Genomic DNA, 14,415 nt, shown 5'->3' with positions numbered 1-14,415 from the left:
ATTAAATTCAAATAAACCGAGGTTATATGATGAATCACTGAAACATTAATGTCCAGTCTAAATAAAAACTGGTAAAATTATATCCTGAGCTAAAAATATATTGACTCATACACTTCAAAAGATGAAGAAATATTTGTTTGATTTTTTTTCCCCTCCAATGTATGTTATGATTCACAAACACCAACAAAATAAATTACTCAGTGGCTAAAAATGGAGAAGATTCCTCATTGGCATTGAGTTATGGTCATCCTTTGCTTTTGCATGTGAACCGTAGAAGATGAGAGAAACTTTGAACAATGTGCGATGTATTCACTGGACACCAAATAATTGTTGCCACTTCCTGTTCAACTTTACAGAGACCTGCAGGTCCCAGTAACATCCTGCGTGATGCCTGCCTTGTTGCCAACGTGCTGGACCCCAAAATTAAACAGGAGATCATCAAAAAATTTACAAAACAACATCTTTCAGAGTACCTTGTTCTGTTCCAGGAAAACCAAGATGTAAGTTCTGTGGTTTACCGTAATTATTTGGCACCAAAGGACAGACTTTACTCTGTCACTTTGAATTGCTGCCCTATTTTAAATGAGTGTTAGGCGAACTCAGATTTGCATTTCATGGAATTCATACTTTGGAAGCTCAACTTCAGAATTGTTTTACCAGCTGAGGTAGTACATTTTAACCAGGTGGTAAATTGATTTCTAGGCAAGCAGAGGAAAACAAATCAGATGTGGTTCCATAAAACAGAGGAGCAGAGTTAGGCCATACAGTCCATCGAGTCTGCTCCTCCATTCCATCATGGCTGAATTATTAACCCTACAACCCAATTCTCTTGCTTTCTCCCTGTAACCTTTGACATCCTTACTAATGAAAAACCTATCAACCCCACTTTAAATATATCCAATGACTTGGCCTCCACAGCCATCTGTGGCAATGAATTCCATAGTTTCACCTCCGTCCGGCTGAAGAAAATCTCATTCCTCATTACCCTATACAGCTTCCCAACCTGGGGTCCATAGACTTCTCGGTTAATGGTAGGAGTCCATGGCAGAGTGAGTTTTATAGTAGGTTTCTTGCATTCACATTAGGTAACATTAGGATTGGCCACAGATGTGATGTGATCTAAGTTTTGTCTATTAGCCCACAGGACATTCATTGGGATGACATAGCAGAAGACATCTGAGATTTTTTTGCTGATAGGAGAGTTTATTTTAATTTAGAGATTCAGCATCAAAAAAGACCCTTCTGGCTAATGGGCCGCTCCATCCAGCAGCCACCCATTTAAGCCTGGCCTAATCATGGGACAATTTACAACGACCAATTGACTTACTAACCGTCATGTCCTCGGACTGTGGGAGGAAACCGGAGCACCCGGAGGAAACTCGTATGAGTTCATGGAAAGGACGTACAAAGTCCTTACTGTTAGCATCAGAATTGAAATCTGAACTCCGACGCCTCAAGCTGTAATAACGTCACGCTATGGCGGCGCCTTTGTTAAGGACAAAATTAAATTATTATCAAAGAAATAGGAAAATGTTATGACAATATCAGATTGTAACAGAAACATTAATTTAAGAGTAGAGCTTACACAACCTTGTTAAATTAACTGCTTGTTATGCAGTTGTGAACCAGTTGACAGTCCTGCATTCCTCACTCTGAAGTCATGCAGATCCAGTGATTCATTACTCTCCAGGGCCAGGGATCATGCAACAGACTAAATAGTAATCTGATAGTTTATTTACTCCCTTTAACTTGCCTTTCCATTGTGTATTTCATATTATTGAGCCTGTTGGAGTAGCTCTGAGAGTGAGATGCCAGTTCAAGAGGGGTTTTGCAGATCAAGCTGATTTTTGTCTGTCAGTTGCTTTCATGCTGTGCTTAATATTTGTTTGCGGCCACCAGCTCTCAAGATGCATAATAACATAGCAATTGTCAATCCCAAAATAAACTTGCTATGGCCAACCAACCAACTGAGCCATTGAGCACATCTACAAGGAGGCCTGCCACAAGAAAGCTACATTCGTCATTGACTCCCACCATCTGGGCCATGCTCTTTTCTTTCTGCTACCATTGGGGAGGAGGTACAAGAGCCTTAGGTCCCACATCACTAGGTTCAGGGACAGTTATTACCCTTCAACCATCAGGCTCCTGAACCATGGTGTATAACTTCACTCAGCACAACTCTGAACCAATTCCACAGCCCATGGACTAATTTTCAAGGACTCAGCAACTCGTGTTCTCAGTACTATTTGTTTGTTTATTTATTTATTATTTGTCTTCTTTTGCATATTGGTCGCTGTTTGTGTGTAGTTTTACATTGATTTCTTTTATTTCTGTGTTCTACTATGATTACCCATAAGAAAATGAAACTTGGGAGTATATTGTGATATTTGTATACTTTGATAAATTTAAATTGAACGTTTGAACCTTTGAAAAATTTAAGGGAATTGAACAATATAAATGAGGGCTTGAGGCACCTGGGCACATTAGAAGTTGACAGCTCTAACACTGGTGTGAAACAATAGATAGAGAGGCCAGAACATGCATTCAGATCATTTCCATGCTAAAGTTCTCCTTTCCATGTAAATATTTTTGATAGGTGGCGTGGCTAGATAAGATAGATCGACGGTATGCTTGGATCAAACGGCAGTTGGTAGACTACGAGGAGAAATATGGCCGGATGTTTCCAGTGGAATGGTGCATGAGTGAAAGGATCACTGTGGAATTCTGCCATGTTACCAGGTATGAATCAGGAATATGATAATGATTGTTGTTCATCCTTTCGGCTTCATTATTGGTGGACTTGTATGCATTGCTAATTTAGGACCCTAATCTAGGCATTGCTTCCATAATTTAATAGATTGCTATTATATTTATTTCTCAAATTCCTTTTATTATTTTCTCTCAACCATGGATGGCTGTTGCTGCTTACCTTCAGGTAGTTATTGTCCATTTGCTGAGATTAAATAGACTGGGGAGCTGCAACAGGCCATATCACAGTTATGGTGGTGAAACTTATGAATTAAACCCATTTTCCATTTTTTTCTGATTAATTTTGAGCATAATCCCATAGTGTGTTCCCTCTGGCAGTCTGGCTGATGAATGATGAAGCTGAGTGTGGTATACACATGTGGTAACAGAAACCAAGATTCTGCCTCAGGTGCTGTCTATCTGGAAATTACCCAATAGAACTGGACTGATATTTTAGTTTTCCAAAAACTAGTCGTTATTTCTCTTTATTCCTTAAATGTGTGCCTTTTTTTCCTGAAATGCAAACATGGGTGGCTTCCCCAAAGGCATTTATCTTTTTTTTCCGTTCCAGGATTGAGCTGGCTAAAATAATGCGAACAAGAGCCAAGGAAATTGAAGTAAAATTGCTGCTGTTTGCTATTCAAAGAACAACAAATTTTGAGAGTCTGTTGGCCAAGCGGTTCTCAGGCAGCACGCTGACAGACGGCATTGTGGTAAGAATTGAGTGACCATGATAAAATTTGCTCTCCGCATTTTCATTCTCGGTACTACCCAGGCCCCCATGTCTTAGTGCTGTCCTCTTCTCTCAGTTCCTTTGGTCTCACTGACCTTTTTTCAACTGAATTTTATTTCACCGCCCTTTTCACTGCATCTCCTTCCCCTCTTCGATCCATCATTACTTTGTCTGATATGATGGCTTTTGATTCTGAGCCAGCGGGTTGAGGACCCAAGGTCAGCTCTAGAGACTCGAGCAAAATAAAACTGCATTTTCTGTTCGATACTAAGGTAGCGCTGCACATCTGGAGGTGCAGTCCATGAGACATAACTCTGTGAGACGTAGGAGCAAAGTTAGGCTATTCAGCCCATCTAGTCTGTTCTGTGGTGCACTCTTTCAGGAGAATTATTACATGGAAGCCCTCTCAATTCATTGCAGAATATCTTATTTAAGTAACTTTAAAAAAAGAGAGCTTATGTATTTCGTGATATAGCCTGGTAGCATCCCTTCTGGCCTGATGTGGTCAATTACACTCATGTGGCCAGTAAAACCTACTAACCTGTAAATCTTTGGACTGTGGGAGGAAACCAGAGCACCCAGAAGAATCTGACGTGGTCACAGAGAGAATGTACAAAGTCCTCACAGTCATCAGCAGGAATTGAACCAGCTTGCAGGCACAGTAATAGCTTTGCGCTATCTGAAACATTGCCATGCCACACGTTTATTGGCTTACACTTTTTCTATCAACAAATAAATATAATTGATTGCTTAGTTACCATCAGATTGCTGTTTATGTCAGTCAATAAACTGCTGCAATACATACATTGAGCATTTAGATACTATAAACATTTGGACCATCCCAAAGCATGTTGGAAACACCTCTTTTACCCTTTAATTTATCACAGAATTTCTTGCTTTGTTAAGTCTACAACAGCTTAATGATTGTCCAATTCGAATCAGAGTCCAATAAATGATGTTTGTTTTGCATAGCAAAAAGGGAATAAAAACATTTTCACTGCTTATTTTTATTTTTGGCTGAGGGCTGTTGTAATGTAGATATGATAACCGATATAGCAACCATGGGGAAGAGATTGTGCCCAAGAGGTCACTATTTTAGAGATTAGGTGATAAATTAAATAATTTTATTATGCAATTTACTTTAAGGACTCTTTATCTTGTTAATTCATGTTCTTGTTATTTATTGCATTTGCACAGTTTGTTGTTTTCTACGCTCTGCTTGCACTTTCATTGATCCTGTTTATAGTTACTGTTCTGTAGATTTGCTGAGTATGCCTGTAGGTAAAAGAATCTTAGGGTTGTATGTGGTGACATGTGTGGACTCTGAAGGAGTGATAGTGCTGTGATCATTGCTGAATTAGTTATGAGAGTGCTGGATTATTGATCTGTGAATACCAACCTCATTAAAGTAAGCACGGAGTTTAAATTTGGATAAATTTGGAATAAAAAGCTCACATCACTAATGGCAACAGTGAATTTACAACACACATAAAATGTTGGAGGAACTCAGCAGGTCAGGCAACATCACTGGAAATGAATAAATAGTTGACGTTTTGGGCCAGGACACTTCATCAGGACTAGAAAAGAAAGGGGAAAATGCATATATGGTTCACTAACGTCCTCGTAGGAAAGAAATCTGCCTGCATGGTCCTTTATGATATGTGTTCTCAAGCTTTGACTTTTAACTCCCATCAGTGGCACAGTCCAGAGAAGACACTGGATTGCATATAGAGAGAGGGAGTTTAAAAGAAGTGAGTGAGAGAGGGAAGTTGGCACATTTTGTGTGCCACAGTTCCCCAGGAGACATTGGATTGCACGTACTTAGGCACTTGGTAAGAGCCAAAAACCAGAGATGAGGTTTTAAGCGGAATGGCCGTCATGTGAGTGGACCAGTGTTGGAGTAGGGAATTGAGGCTTTGGTGAGGAGAGGTGCAGGCTGTAGGTAGATAATTTTTCTTGTTATTTATTCTCTGTCTCTTCCTTATTGCACATTTAGCATTGTGGGGATGCCAGACATATTGCATTGCTCCCATTGTGGCATATGGGAAGGCAGGGAGACCTCCAGTGTCCCTGAAAGAAGTGCATCCAGCTGCAACTTGTAACAGATCATGTTAAGTAGTTGGAGCTGGAACTGGATGAACTCCCGATCACTTGGGAGGCTGAGGTGGTTGATAAACAAGACATACAGAAGGTGGTTACACCCAAAATGCAGTAGACAGGTAACTGGATGACTGTCAGGAGGGAGAAAGAGGATAGGCAAACAGTTCAGATCACCCCTGTGGCTCTTCCCCTAAACAACCGGTATACCACTTTGCATACTGTTGGGGGTGGGGGGGGGGTTGGGGTGTGTGGAAACCCACAGCGGTCAGGTCTCTGGCACTGAGTCTGGCTCTGTGGCTCAGAAGAGAAGATGCGATCTGTAATGATAGGGGATTTGTTGGTTATGGAAACAGAAAGGAGGTTCTGTGGACAAGAATGAGATTCCCAATGGTTTGTTGCCTCCCTGGTGTTATGGTCAGAGACATCACCGATTGAGTCCACAGCATTCATAAGTGGGAGAGTGAACAGCCAGAGATCGTGGATAGGATGAGTGATGAGATCCTGCAAAGTGAGTTCAGGAAGTTAGGTGCTAAGTTAGAGGGCAGGACCTCCAGGATTGTGATCTCAGGATTGCTACCCATGCCAATTTTGATGGTAGAGATCTTAGAGAGGCCAGAAACAGGAAGATCACACAGTTTAACAGTTGGCTAAGAAGTTGGTGTACCAGGGAGTACTTGTGATTTTTGGATCATTGGGATCTCTTTCTTGAAAAGTGGGACCTGTACAGAAGGTTTGCACCTGAACAGAAGGGGTCTAAAATAATAGCAGGAAGGTTTGCTAGTGCTGCATAGGATGGGGGGGGGGGCATTGGGGGGAATGAGGGATTTTAAACTAGAGTTGTAGGGGAATTGGAACAGATGGACACCAGAGCAGATCAGATAGTGGAGTGGTTGTGGAGAAAGATATTGTTAAGCCTGCATATGAGATCAGGAATCAAAAAATTGAGCATGGTGGGACTAATGTTCTGAGCTGTGTATATTTCAAAGCAAGGAGTATTGTTAGAAAGGCAGATGAGCTTAGGGCATGGATCATCATGCAGAATTATGATTTTGTAGCCATTTCTGAGATATGGTTGCAGAGGGGCACAACTGGCAGCTCAGTGATCAGGGATTCCGTTGTTTTAGATGTGATAGAGCGGGAGGGATTAAAGAGGGAGAGGTGGCATTACTAGTTAGGGAAAATGTCACGGCAGTGCTCAGTCAGGACAGAATGGAGAGCTCATCTAGTGAGATTTTATGGGCAGAATGGAGAAATGAGAAAGGAATGAACATGTTATTACAGACCACCCTGCAGTCTGCGGGAGCTTGAGGAGCAAATTTGGAGGGGGATTAGACTGTTACAAGAAACATAAGGATGTGATAATAGGTGATTTTAACTTTTCACATATTGACTGGGACTCCCATTCTGTAAAAGGGCTAGATAGGATAGAGCTTGTCAAATGTGCTCAGGAAAATTTACTTTATCGGTACATAGTAATTGTTATTGTCTCTTGTTCTTGTTGCCATTTGCGCAGTTTGTTTTTTGCATGTGGGGGTGTTAATGTTGTGGTTGCCATATACACAATTTGTTTTTTTGTGCGTGGGGGGCTTTGATGTTCTTGTTGCCATTTGTGCTGTTTGTTTTTTGCATGGGGGGCTTTGATGTTCTTATTGCTGTTTGTTTTGTGCATGGGGGTTGATGTTCTTGTTGCTGTTTATGGGAGTTATTTTTTGCGCATGGGAGGGGTTTGATGTTCTTGTTGCCATTTGTGCAATTTGCCTTTTGCCTGGGGGGGGGGTTGACGTTCTTTTTGTAGTTGGTGCGATTGTTCTTTTTGTGCGTGTGGGGGGGAGGGGGTGATGTTTTTCTTGAACAAGTTCCATAGTTTTATTTGTTTTGTGGCTGTCTTTGCAGAAGACAAATCTGGGTTGTGTACTGCATACATACACCAATAAATGTACTTTGAACTAGAGAGAGTGCAATATTAGGAAATGAGATAGATGACAGAAGTTTGTGTAGGGGAGCACTTTGCATCTAGTGATTATAATACCATTAATTTCAAGGTAATTATAGAAAAGGATAGGTCTGGTCCTCAGGTTGAGTTTCTAAATTGGAGAAAGGCCAGTTTTGATGCTATCAGAAAAAATCTTGCAAGTGCACATTGGGACAGGTTGTTTTTTGGCAAAGGTGTACTTGGTAAGGCGGAGCCTTCTAAAGTGAAATTTTGAGAGAACGGAGTTTGTACGTTTCTGTCAGAGTAAAAAGGCAAGGGTAACAGATTTAGGGAACCCTAGTTTTCGAGAGATAGTGAGGACCTGGTTAAAAAAAAGAAGGTTGTGCAGAGCAGATATGGGCAGATGGGAACAAGTGAGGCATTTGAGTATAAAAAAGATGCAAGAGAACTTAAGAAGAAAATCAGGAGGACTAAAAGAAGGCTTGAGATTGCTTTAGCAGACAAGGTTGAGGAGAATCCTAAAGGCTTCAACATCTATATTTAGACCAAAAGGATAGCAAGGGACAAAATAAGCCCTCTGGAAGATCAGAGTGGCAGTCTATGCGTGGAGCCAAATGGGATGGGGGAAGATCTTAAGTGGCTTGTTTGCATCTGTATTTACTCAGGAAATGGACACAAAGTCTTCAGACATGAGCCAATGCTCATGTCCATGTCTGTCGACATGAGTCATGGACCCTATACAATTACAGAGGAGGAGGTGTTTGCCGTCTTGAGGCAAATTAGGCTTGATAAATCCTCAGGGCCTGACAAGGTGTTTCCTTGGACTGCATGGGAGGCTGGTGCAGAAATTACAGGTGCCTTAGCAGAGATATTTAAATCATCCTTAGCCACAGGTGAGGTACCTGAGAACTGGAGGATAGCTAATGTTTGTTTTGTTGTTTAAGAAAGGCTCTAAGTATAAACTAGGAAATTATAGCCCGGTGAGTCTGACATCAGTAATGGGAAAGTTATTGAAAGGTATCCTAAGGGACCAGATATACAAGTAGTCAGATAGCCAGATAGCCTGATCGTCACCATGGTTTTGTGTGTTGTAGGTCTTGTCTAACTAATCTTAGAGTTTCTCAAGCAGGTTTCCAGGAATATTGATGAAGGCAAGATCTTTGACAAAGGATGTTGTCTTCGTGGAATTAAGCAAGGCCTTTGACAAAGTCCCACATTGGAGGTTGGTCAAGAATGTTAGGTTGCTTGGCAACCTAGTAGTAAGACATTGGCTTCATGGAATAAGTCAGAGAGTGGTTGTAGATGGTTGCTTCTCTGACTGGAGGTCTGTGACTCGTGGCTCTGATGCAGGGATCGGTGCTGGGTCCGTGTTGCTTGTTATCTGTATCGGCGATCTGGATGATAATGTGGTAAACTGGATCAGCAAATTTGCAGATGACACCAAGATTAGGGGTGTAGTGGACAGCGAGGAAGACTATCAAAGCTTGAAGTGGGTTGGAGACCAGCTGCAAAAATGGGCAGAAAATTGGCTGATGGAATTTAATGCATATTAGTGTGAGGTGTTGCACTTTGCAAGGACCAACCAGGGTAGGACTTATGCAGTGAGCGGTAGGGCACTAAGGAGAGCAGTAGAACAGAGGGATCTGGGAATACAGATCAATAGTTTCTTGAAAATGGGGTTTCAGGTCGATAGGGTTGTAGGGAAAACTTTTGGCACATTGGCCTTTCATAAATCAATGTATTAAATACAGGTGTTGGGATGTTATGTTGAAATTGTATAAAACATAGGTAAGTCCTAGTTTGGAATATTGTGTGCAGTTTTGGTCACCTACCCACAGGAAAGATGTAAGTAAGATTGAATGAGTGCAGAGGAAAGTTACAAGAATGTTGCTGAAACTTGGACCTGAGTTATAGGAAATTGTTGAATAGACTCTATTCCCTGGAATGTAGAGGACTGAGAGGAGCTTTGATAGAGCTATATAAAATTGATGGATAAAGAAAGGGTAAATACAAGCAGGCTTTTCCCACTGATCTTGGGTGAAACTGCAACTAGAGGTCATACATGAATGGGAACTTCTTTGCTCGTGGAGGGCTATAGGCTGGACGCAGGTCGATGGAACTAGGTAGATTAATGTTTTGGCACAGACTAGATGGGCTGAAGGGCTTGCTTCTGTACTGTAGTGTTCTACGACTTCTAACCAGAATAGCAGTTTAGAGCAATGTGTTCAAGTAGTGGCTATGCTAGTAACATCCACCCTCCTTTTTGAATGAGTAAGTTTTAAAAAGAGCCAATTCCAAAGTTAATGTTATTAGCTGGTAAGTATGGAGTTTGTGTTCCAAAATCATCTGTTGGTTCAGAAGCTCTTTTCTGTCCCTGAATTCCTCACCCTTCAGAATGGAATCTATGCATATCTCGACTTCCAAAAATAACCTTGCCGTACACCTGTAGCATAGGGGTTAAACTAGTTTAACGGAGCTGCTTTCTTACATGTCTGTGTAGCATTAGTGCAATATTGAAGGTTAATTTCCCTGCAGCAGAACACCTTTGGTCTCCTGATAATGTATTTGAACTTCCCAAAATTAGCAATTTGAAGTTTTCTTTTCCAAAAAGAAATATGTATAGACAGATTTGAATTATTGGCCAAGTTGCCAAGAAAAATGTCTATGGTCTTCTTCAAGATTTCAGTGTTAGTGTCTGGTTTCAGTTTATTTATGCACAAGAAACTTCCATTACATTTTCAGCAGACAGTGTTAGTCAGATGGTAATGGTCCTTGACAGCCAGACCTCTGAACTCTTTCCACGTTCCTTGTGACTAATTACTTGCTTCGAGCCCACATGGCTGTCAGTAGTGACTGGCCTTCTTTAGGCCCTCAGGCTGGCGTCTGGGAATTTTCTGTGAGCTGGGCAGGAAGAGTGAACCAACCTTGCTGCTGTGTAAAGGCACTGCACTCAGCATGCGACTGTCTCATTTTCTAAGCTCCTGAGTCGGTGTCTGTAGGTGTGTTTGGTCTTGCAATTCAATGCATAAAAGCATGCAGACACGATCAATAGGTTCAGCTGTGTCCAGACCAAATATCAGAATGGGGCAGAAGTGTGATCAAAGCGACTTTGACCGTGGAATGATTGTTGATGCCAGATGGGGTGTTTTAAGTATCTGAGAAACTGCTGATCTCTTGGAATTTTCATGTGCAATAGTCTCTAGAGTTTTACAGAGAATTGTGTGAAAAATGAAAAACATCCAATGTGTGGCAGTTCTATGGGTGAAGACACCTTGTTAATGAGAATGGAGAATGACCTGACTGGTTCAAGCTGACAGGAAGGTAATAGTAACTCAAATAACCACGTTTTATAATGGTGGTGTACAGAAGAGCAGCTCTGAACTCACAACACTTTGAATACACTCAGTGGCCATTTTATTCCTTACAGGAAGTGCCTAATAAAGTGGCCACTGAGTTGAAATTTCCTCTCCAAGGTGACAGCAGATTTTCTGTCCTTAACGGCTAAATGTTTGACAGCTTGTGTTTTTATTCATTGTCCTTGCGTCTCATCTATCATGGATGTTCTTGTGTTTGATTCCAGGGTGCATTTTCTTCAGCACTTCTGTATTTCCAGCTCCATGCAATGATTTGTTGTGTGTATGGGCCACAGCATTCTCTTTGACCACATTAATGCACCATATATATCATGTATGTGAGGTCTGGATTTCCCTTGAAAAGGGATGAGCCACCTTCTTGCATCCCCTCACTCCTCTGATGAAGGTACTCTCACAGATGGGTGGCGAGTTGCAGGATTTAGACCCGTTGACAATGCTGCTACCACACAACTCCAAGAAGCCGGGCAGGATTCTGACCTTGTCCACAGCTGGTGCAGGATTTGCATGTTCTCTCTGTGCTTGGTGGTCAGTATACCACAAATCCCAAAAAAGTGCTAGTTTTTAACTGGCTACTGTAAACTACTCAATTACCCTATAGTGTAGATTACTGATGAATGAACCAAATAGGTGGGGGGGGGGAGGGTACGAGTCTAGGTGAAGGATCTTGACCCAAAATGTCTGCTGTCCATTTCTTTCCACAGACGCTGCCTGACCCATTAAATTCCTCCAGCAGTTTGTCTGTTGCAAAAAGAGGAATTGATGATTATGTTTGCAACAGGAAAAAATTGCAAGGAAATAACAAGGGGGAGAATGGAACCAATGTGATTGCTTCTCTCAGATTTTGCATGAAGGCAGTGACCATATTTGTGTTATTGAGAGTCCAGAGGATGGTGAAAGGGTACCAGCAGGTGGTACTGGGCTTGCTAACTTTGTCTTCCTCAATGACTGAGGCCACGGGTTTGAGAGCTATTGCTATTGTAGCCATGATGAGTAACTGTAGTACAATTTGATTTGGGCAATTTTTAGAGAGCCTGTCCTTCACCTGAATGCCTTGGAAACACTTTTATATGTGTAATGCCAATCCAAGCATCGAAGCCCAAGAACGAATATAATGTATGTTCATCAGTGTTGTAGAACAACCTTGGTAAGATGTTGACAGTAAACAAGTACGTAATTATCCGTCACCTTTTTGTCTTTAATGATCAAATGAAGACTAATAGTCAGTATACCAAAAGTACTTGAGTCATCTTGAGTTTCCTGTAGCAGCAGAACCATGAGATGTTTAGCATCACTCTGCAGCACTGGGGCAGGTTGTAGTACTATTCTTCAAATGACGCTTCCTATTATTAGCATGTATGAAGGTTGGTTCAGATGGAAGATCACAGGTTCAACCCTCACTACTGAACTATAGGGCATAATCCAGGCTAACACTGATTAAGCTAATGCCATATTTTATATGGGGTATTAATTGTAGTCCCATTTTTCTGCTCCAGTGACGCATTGGGTTGCTAGCAATCTTGTAATTTGGGAAGCTCGCTTGTTCTTCTGGCAGTGTTCTTTTCCCTAGTCAACATCAGCACAGATAACTCTCCATAAATAACTATTATTCACCCTGATGCTGTTTGTGGGATCTTGTTTGTAAAGTGATAACTCTGGTTGCTTGTCTAATTGAGGTCCTCCATCGGTTGGGGTCGACCATAGATGTTGCGCCCTAATTGTCTACGTTGTCAGTGTCGGTCAATACACGAGCAAGCCAGGCAAGTAAGATGTGAAGAGAAGCTGTTGCCCATGCAGCAGCTCTTGCTGTTCCCTCTCTCCATACTGCTGATGAATCCAAGGGAATGGCGGAGACCAGTACATTTGGCACCAGTGGCATTGCAGGAGTTTGCCAGTCAGCATTGAGCTCAATGTAGGATTGCCTTAGGCAGTCCAGTTCTGGATTTTTCCTTGGGGCTTTCTCCCGAAAGTTGCCCCATAAGTGGATATAATCCCAAGGTAATGGAGGTTTGAAATCAGCATTTTTCTTCTAGATGATTGAACGAATATGCCACAGTTGTCACAGACTTTATAAAAATAGCCATAGACAAGTCTGTCCCCACAAAATCGAGTCTTCCCAACCAGAAGCCCTGGTTGAACCACAAGATCTGCAGCCTGCAATCTGCTGAGGATTACATCACTGGCCTTCAGGTCTGACGACCAATGAAATACGAGAGATCCTGGTACGTCCTCTGGAAAGCCATCTCACGTGCAAAGTGGCAATCTCAGACTAAACTTGAATCATTGAAAGATGCTCGTCAGTTTGTCAGAGGAGATAGCATTCAAGCCCTTAGTTTGAACAAATAGGAAATCTTGTGTTGGACTCTATATGGCAATTTGAGGCTGATTGGTGTTTTTAATGTGCAGTACTACTGAGATTATTGTAGTAGACATACAATATTGCTTGATGTTTCTTTTTCTATAATTCTGAACTTAATCTTTGGCTGCAGGATGTTGACACAATCTGCAGATACTGTATGTATCATTCCTTAAGCAGGCATTTATGATAAAACCTTGATTCTATAACATTTTGGAGAATAGTTACAGAAAACTGACAACTCCTCCTTTACTTTTAAGCAACACACGCAAAATGCTGATGGAACTCAGCAAGTCAGGCAACATCTATGATAAAGAGTAAACAGTCGACGTTTTGGACTGAGACCTTTCTTCTGGACTGAGAAAGAAGGGGGAAGCTGTGGGGGGTAGGCGAAAGAGGCTAGTTGGAAAAAGATAGTTGAAGCCAGGTGGGTGGGGAAGGTCAAGAGCTGGTGAAGAAAAATCCGATAGGAAAGGAGAGTGGACAGTAGGAGAAAGGGGAGGAGAAGGGTCCTGGAAGAAGCAGTAGGCAGGTGAGATGAAGTGAAAGGTCAGAGTGGTGAATAGAGGAAGTGGGGTGGCTAAATTTGTTCACTGAAAGGAAAAATCAATATTCATGCCATCGGGTTGGAGGATACCCAGAAAGAATATAAAGCATTGCTGCTCCACCCTGAGGTTGGCCTCATCATGGCATAAGCGGAGGCTATGGAGCAACACGTCAGAATGGGAATTAAAATGTTTGGCCACCAGAAGTGGTTGATGTGCTATTCCATGCCCACACTTTGGGAAGTCTGATCATCTGGCTGTACTTCTACTCCCTGAGTATAGGCAGAGACTGAAGACCACAGAACCAGTAGTGAGGGCCAAGAAGGTATGGACAAGGGAAGCACAGGTGCGCTTACAGGACTGCTTTGAATCAGTGGACTGGACAGTATTCAGGGAGTCATCTTTGAGACTGGATGAGAATGCCACAGTTGTCACTGACTTCATTAAAACTTGTGTGGACAAGCCTATGCTTACAAGAACTTACTACATATTCCCAAATCAAAAGCCGTGGATGAACCAGGAGGTTTGTAGTCTGCTGAGGGCTAGAACTGTGGCATTTGAGTCTGGTGACTCAGGTCTGTATCAGAAAACCAGGTATGACTTGTGGAGGGCTATCTCAAGAGCCAAGA

At 41.9% G+C, this 14,415-nt stretch overlaps 1 protein-coding gene across 1 annotated transcript in view; it reads left to right on the top strand.

Moving 5' to 3' along the window:
* vps53 (VPS53 subunit of GARP complex) overlaps window positions 1-14,415 on the top strand; it is a 274,888-nt gene that overhangs the window by 79,101 nt on the left and 181,372 nt on the right. The window contains exons 9-11 of the mRNA XM_073053325.1: window positions 357-500; window positions 2,597-2,739; window positions 3,320-3,461. Coding sequence (XP_072909426.1) covers window positions 357-500; window positions 2,597-2,739; window positions 3,320-3,461 — 429 coding nt within the window. The remainder of the gene's footprint in view (window positions 1-356; window positions 501-2,596; window positions 2,740-3,319; window positions 3,462-14,415) is intronic.

Source organism: Hemitrygon akajei, chromosome 8 (assembly GCF_048418815.1).
Source record: "Hemitrygon akajei chromosome 8, sHemAka1.3, whole genome shotgun sequence".
NCBI classification, from domain to species: Eukaryota; Metazoa; Chordata; class Chondrichthyes; order Myliobatiformes; family Dasyatidae; genus Hemitrygon; species Hemitrygon akajei.
This window is presented reverse-complemented; position numbering and strand designations above follow the sequence as displayed.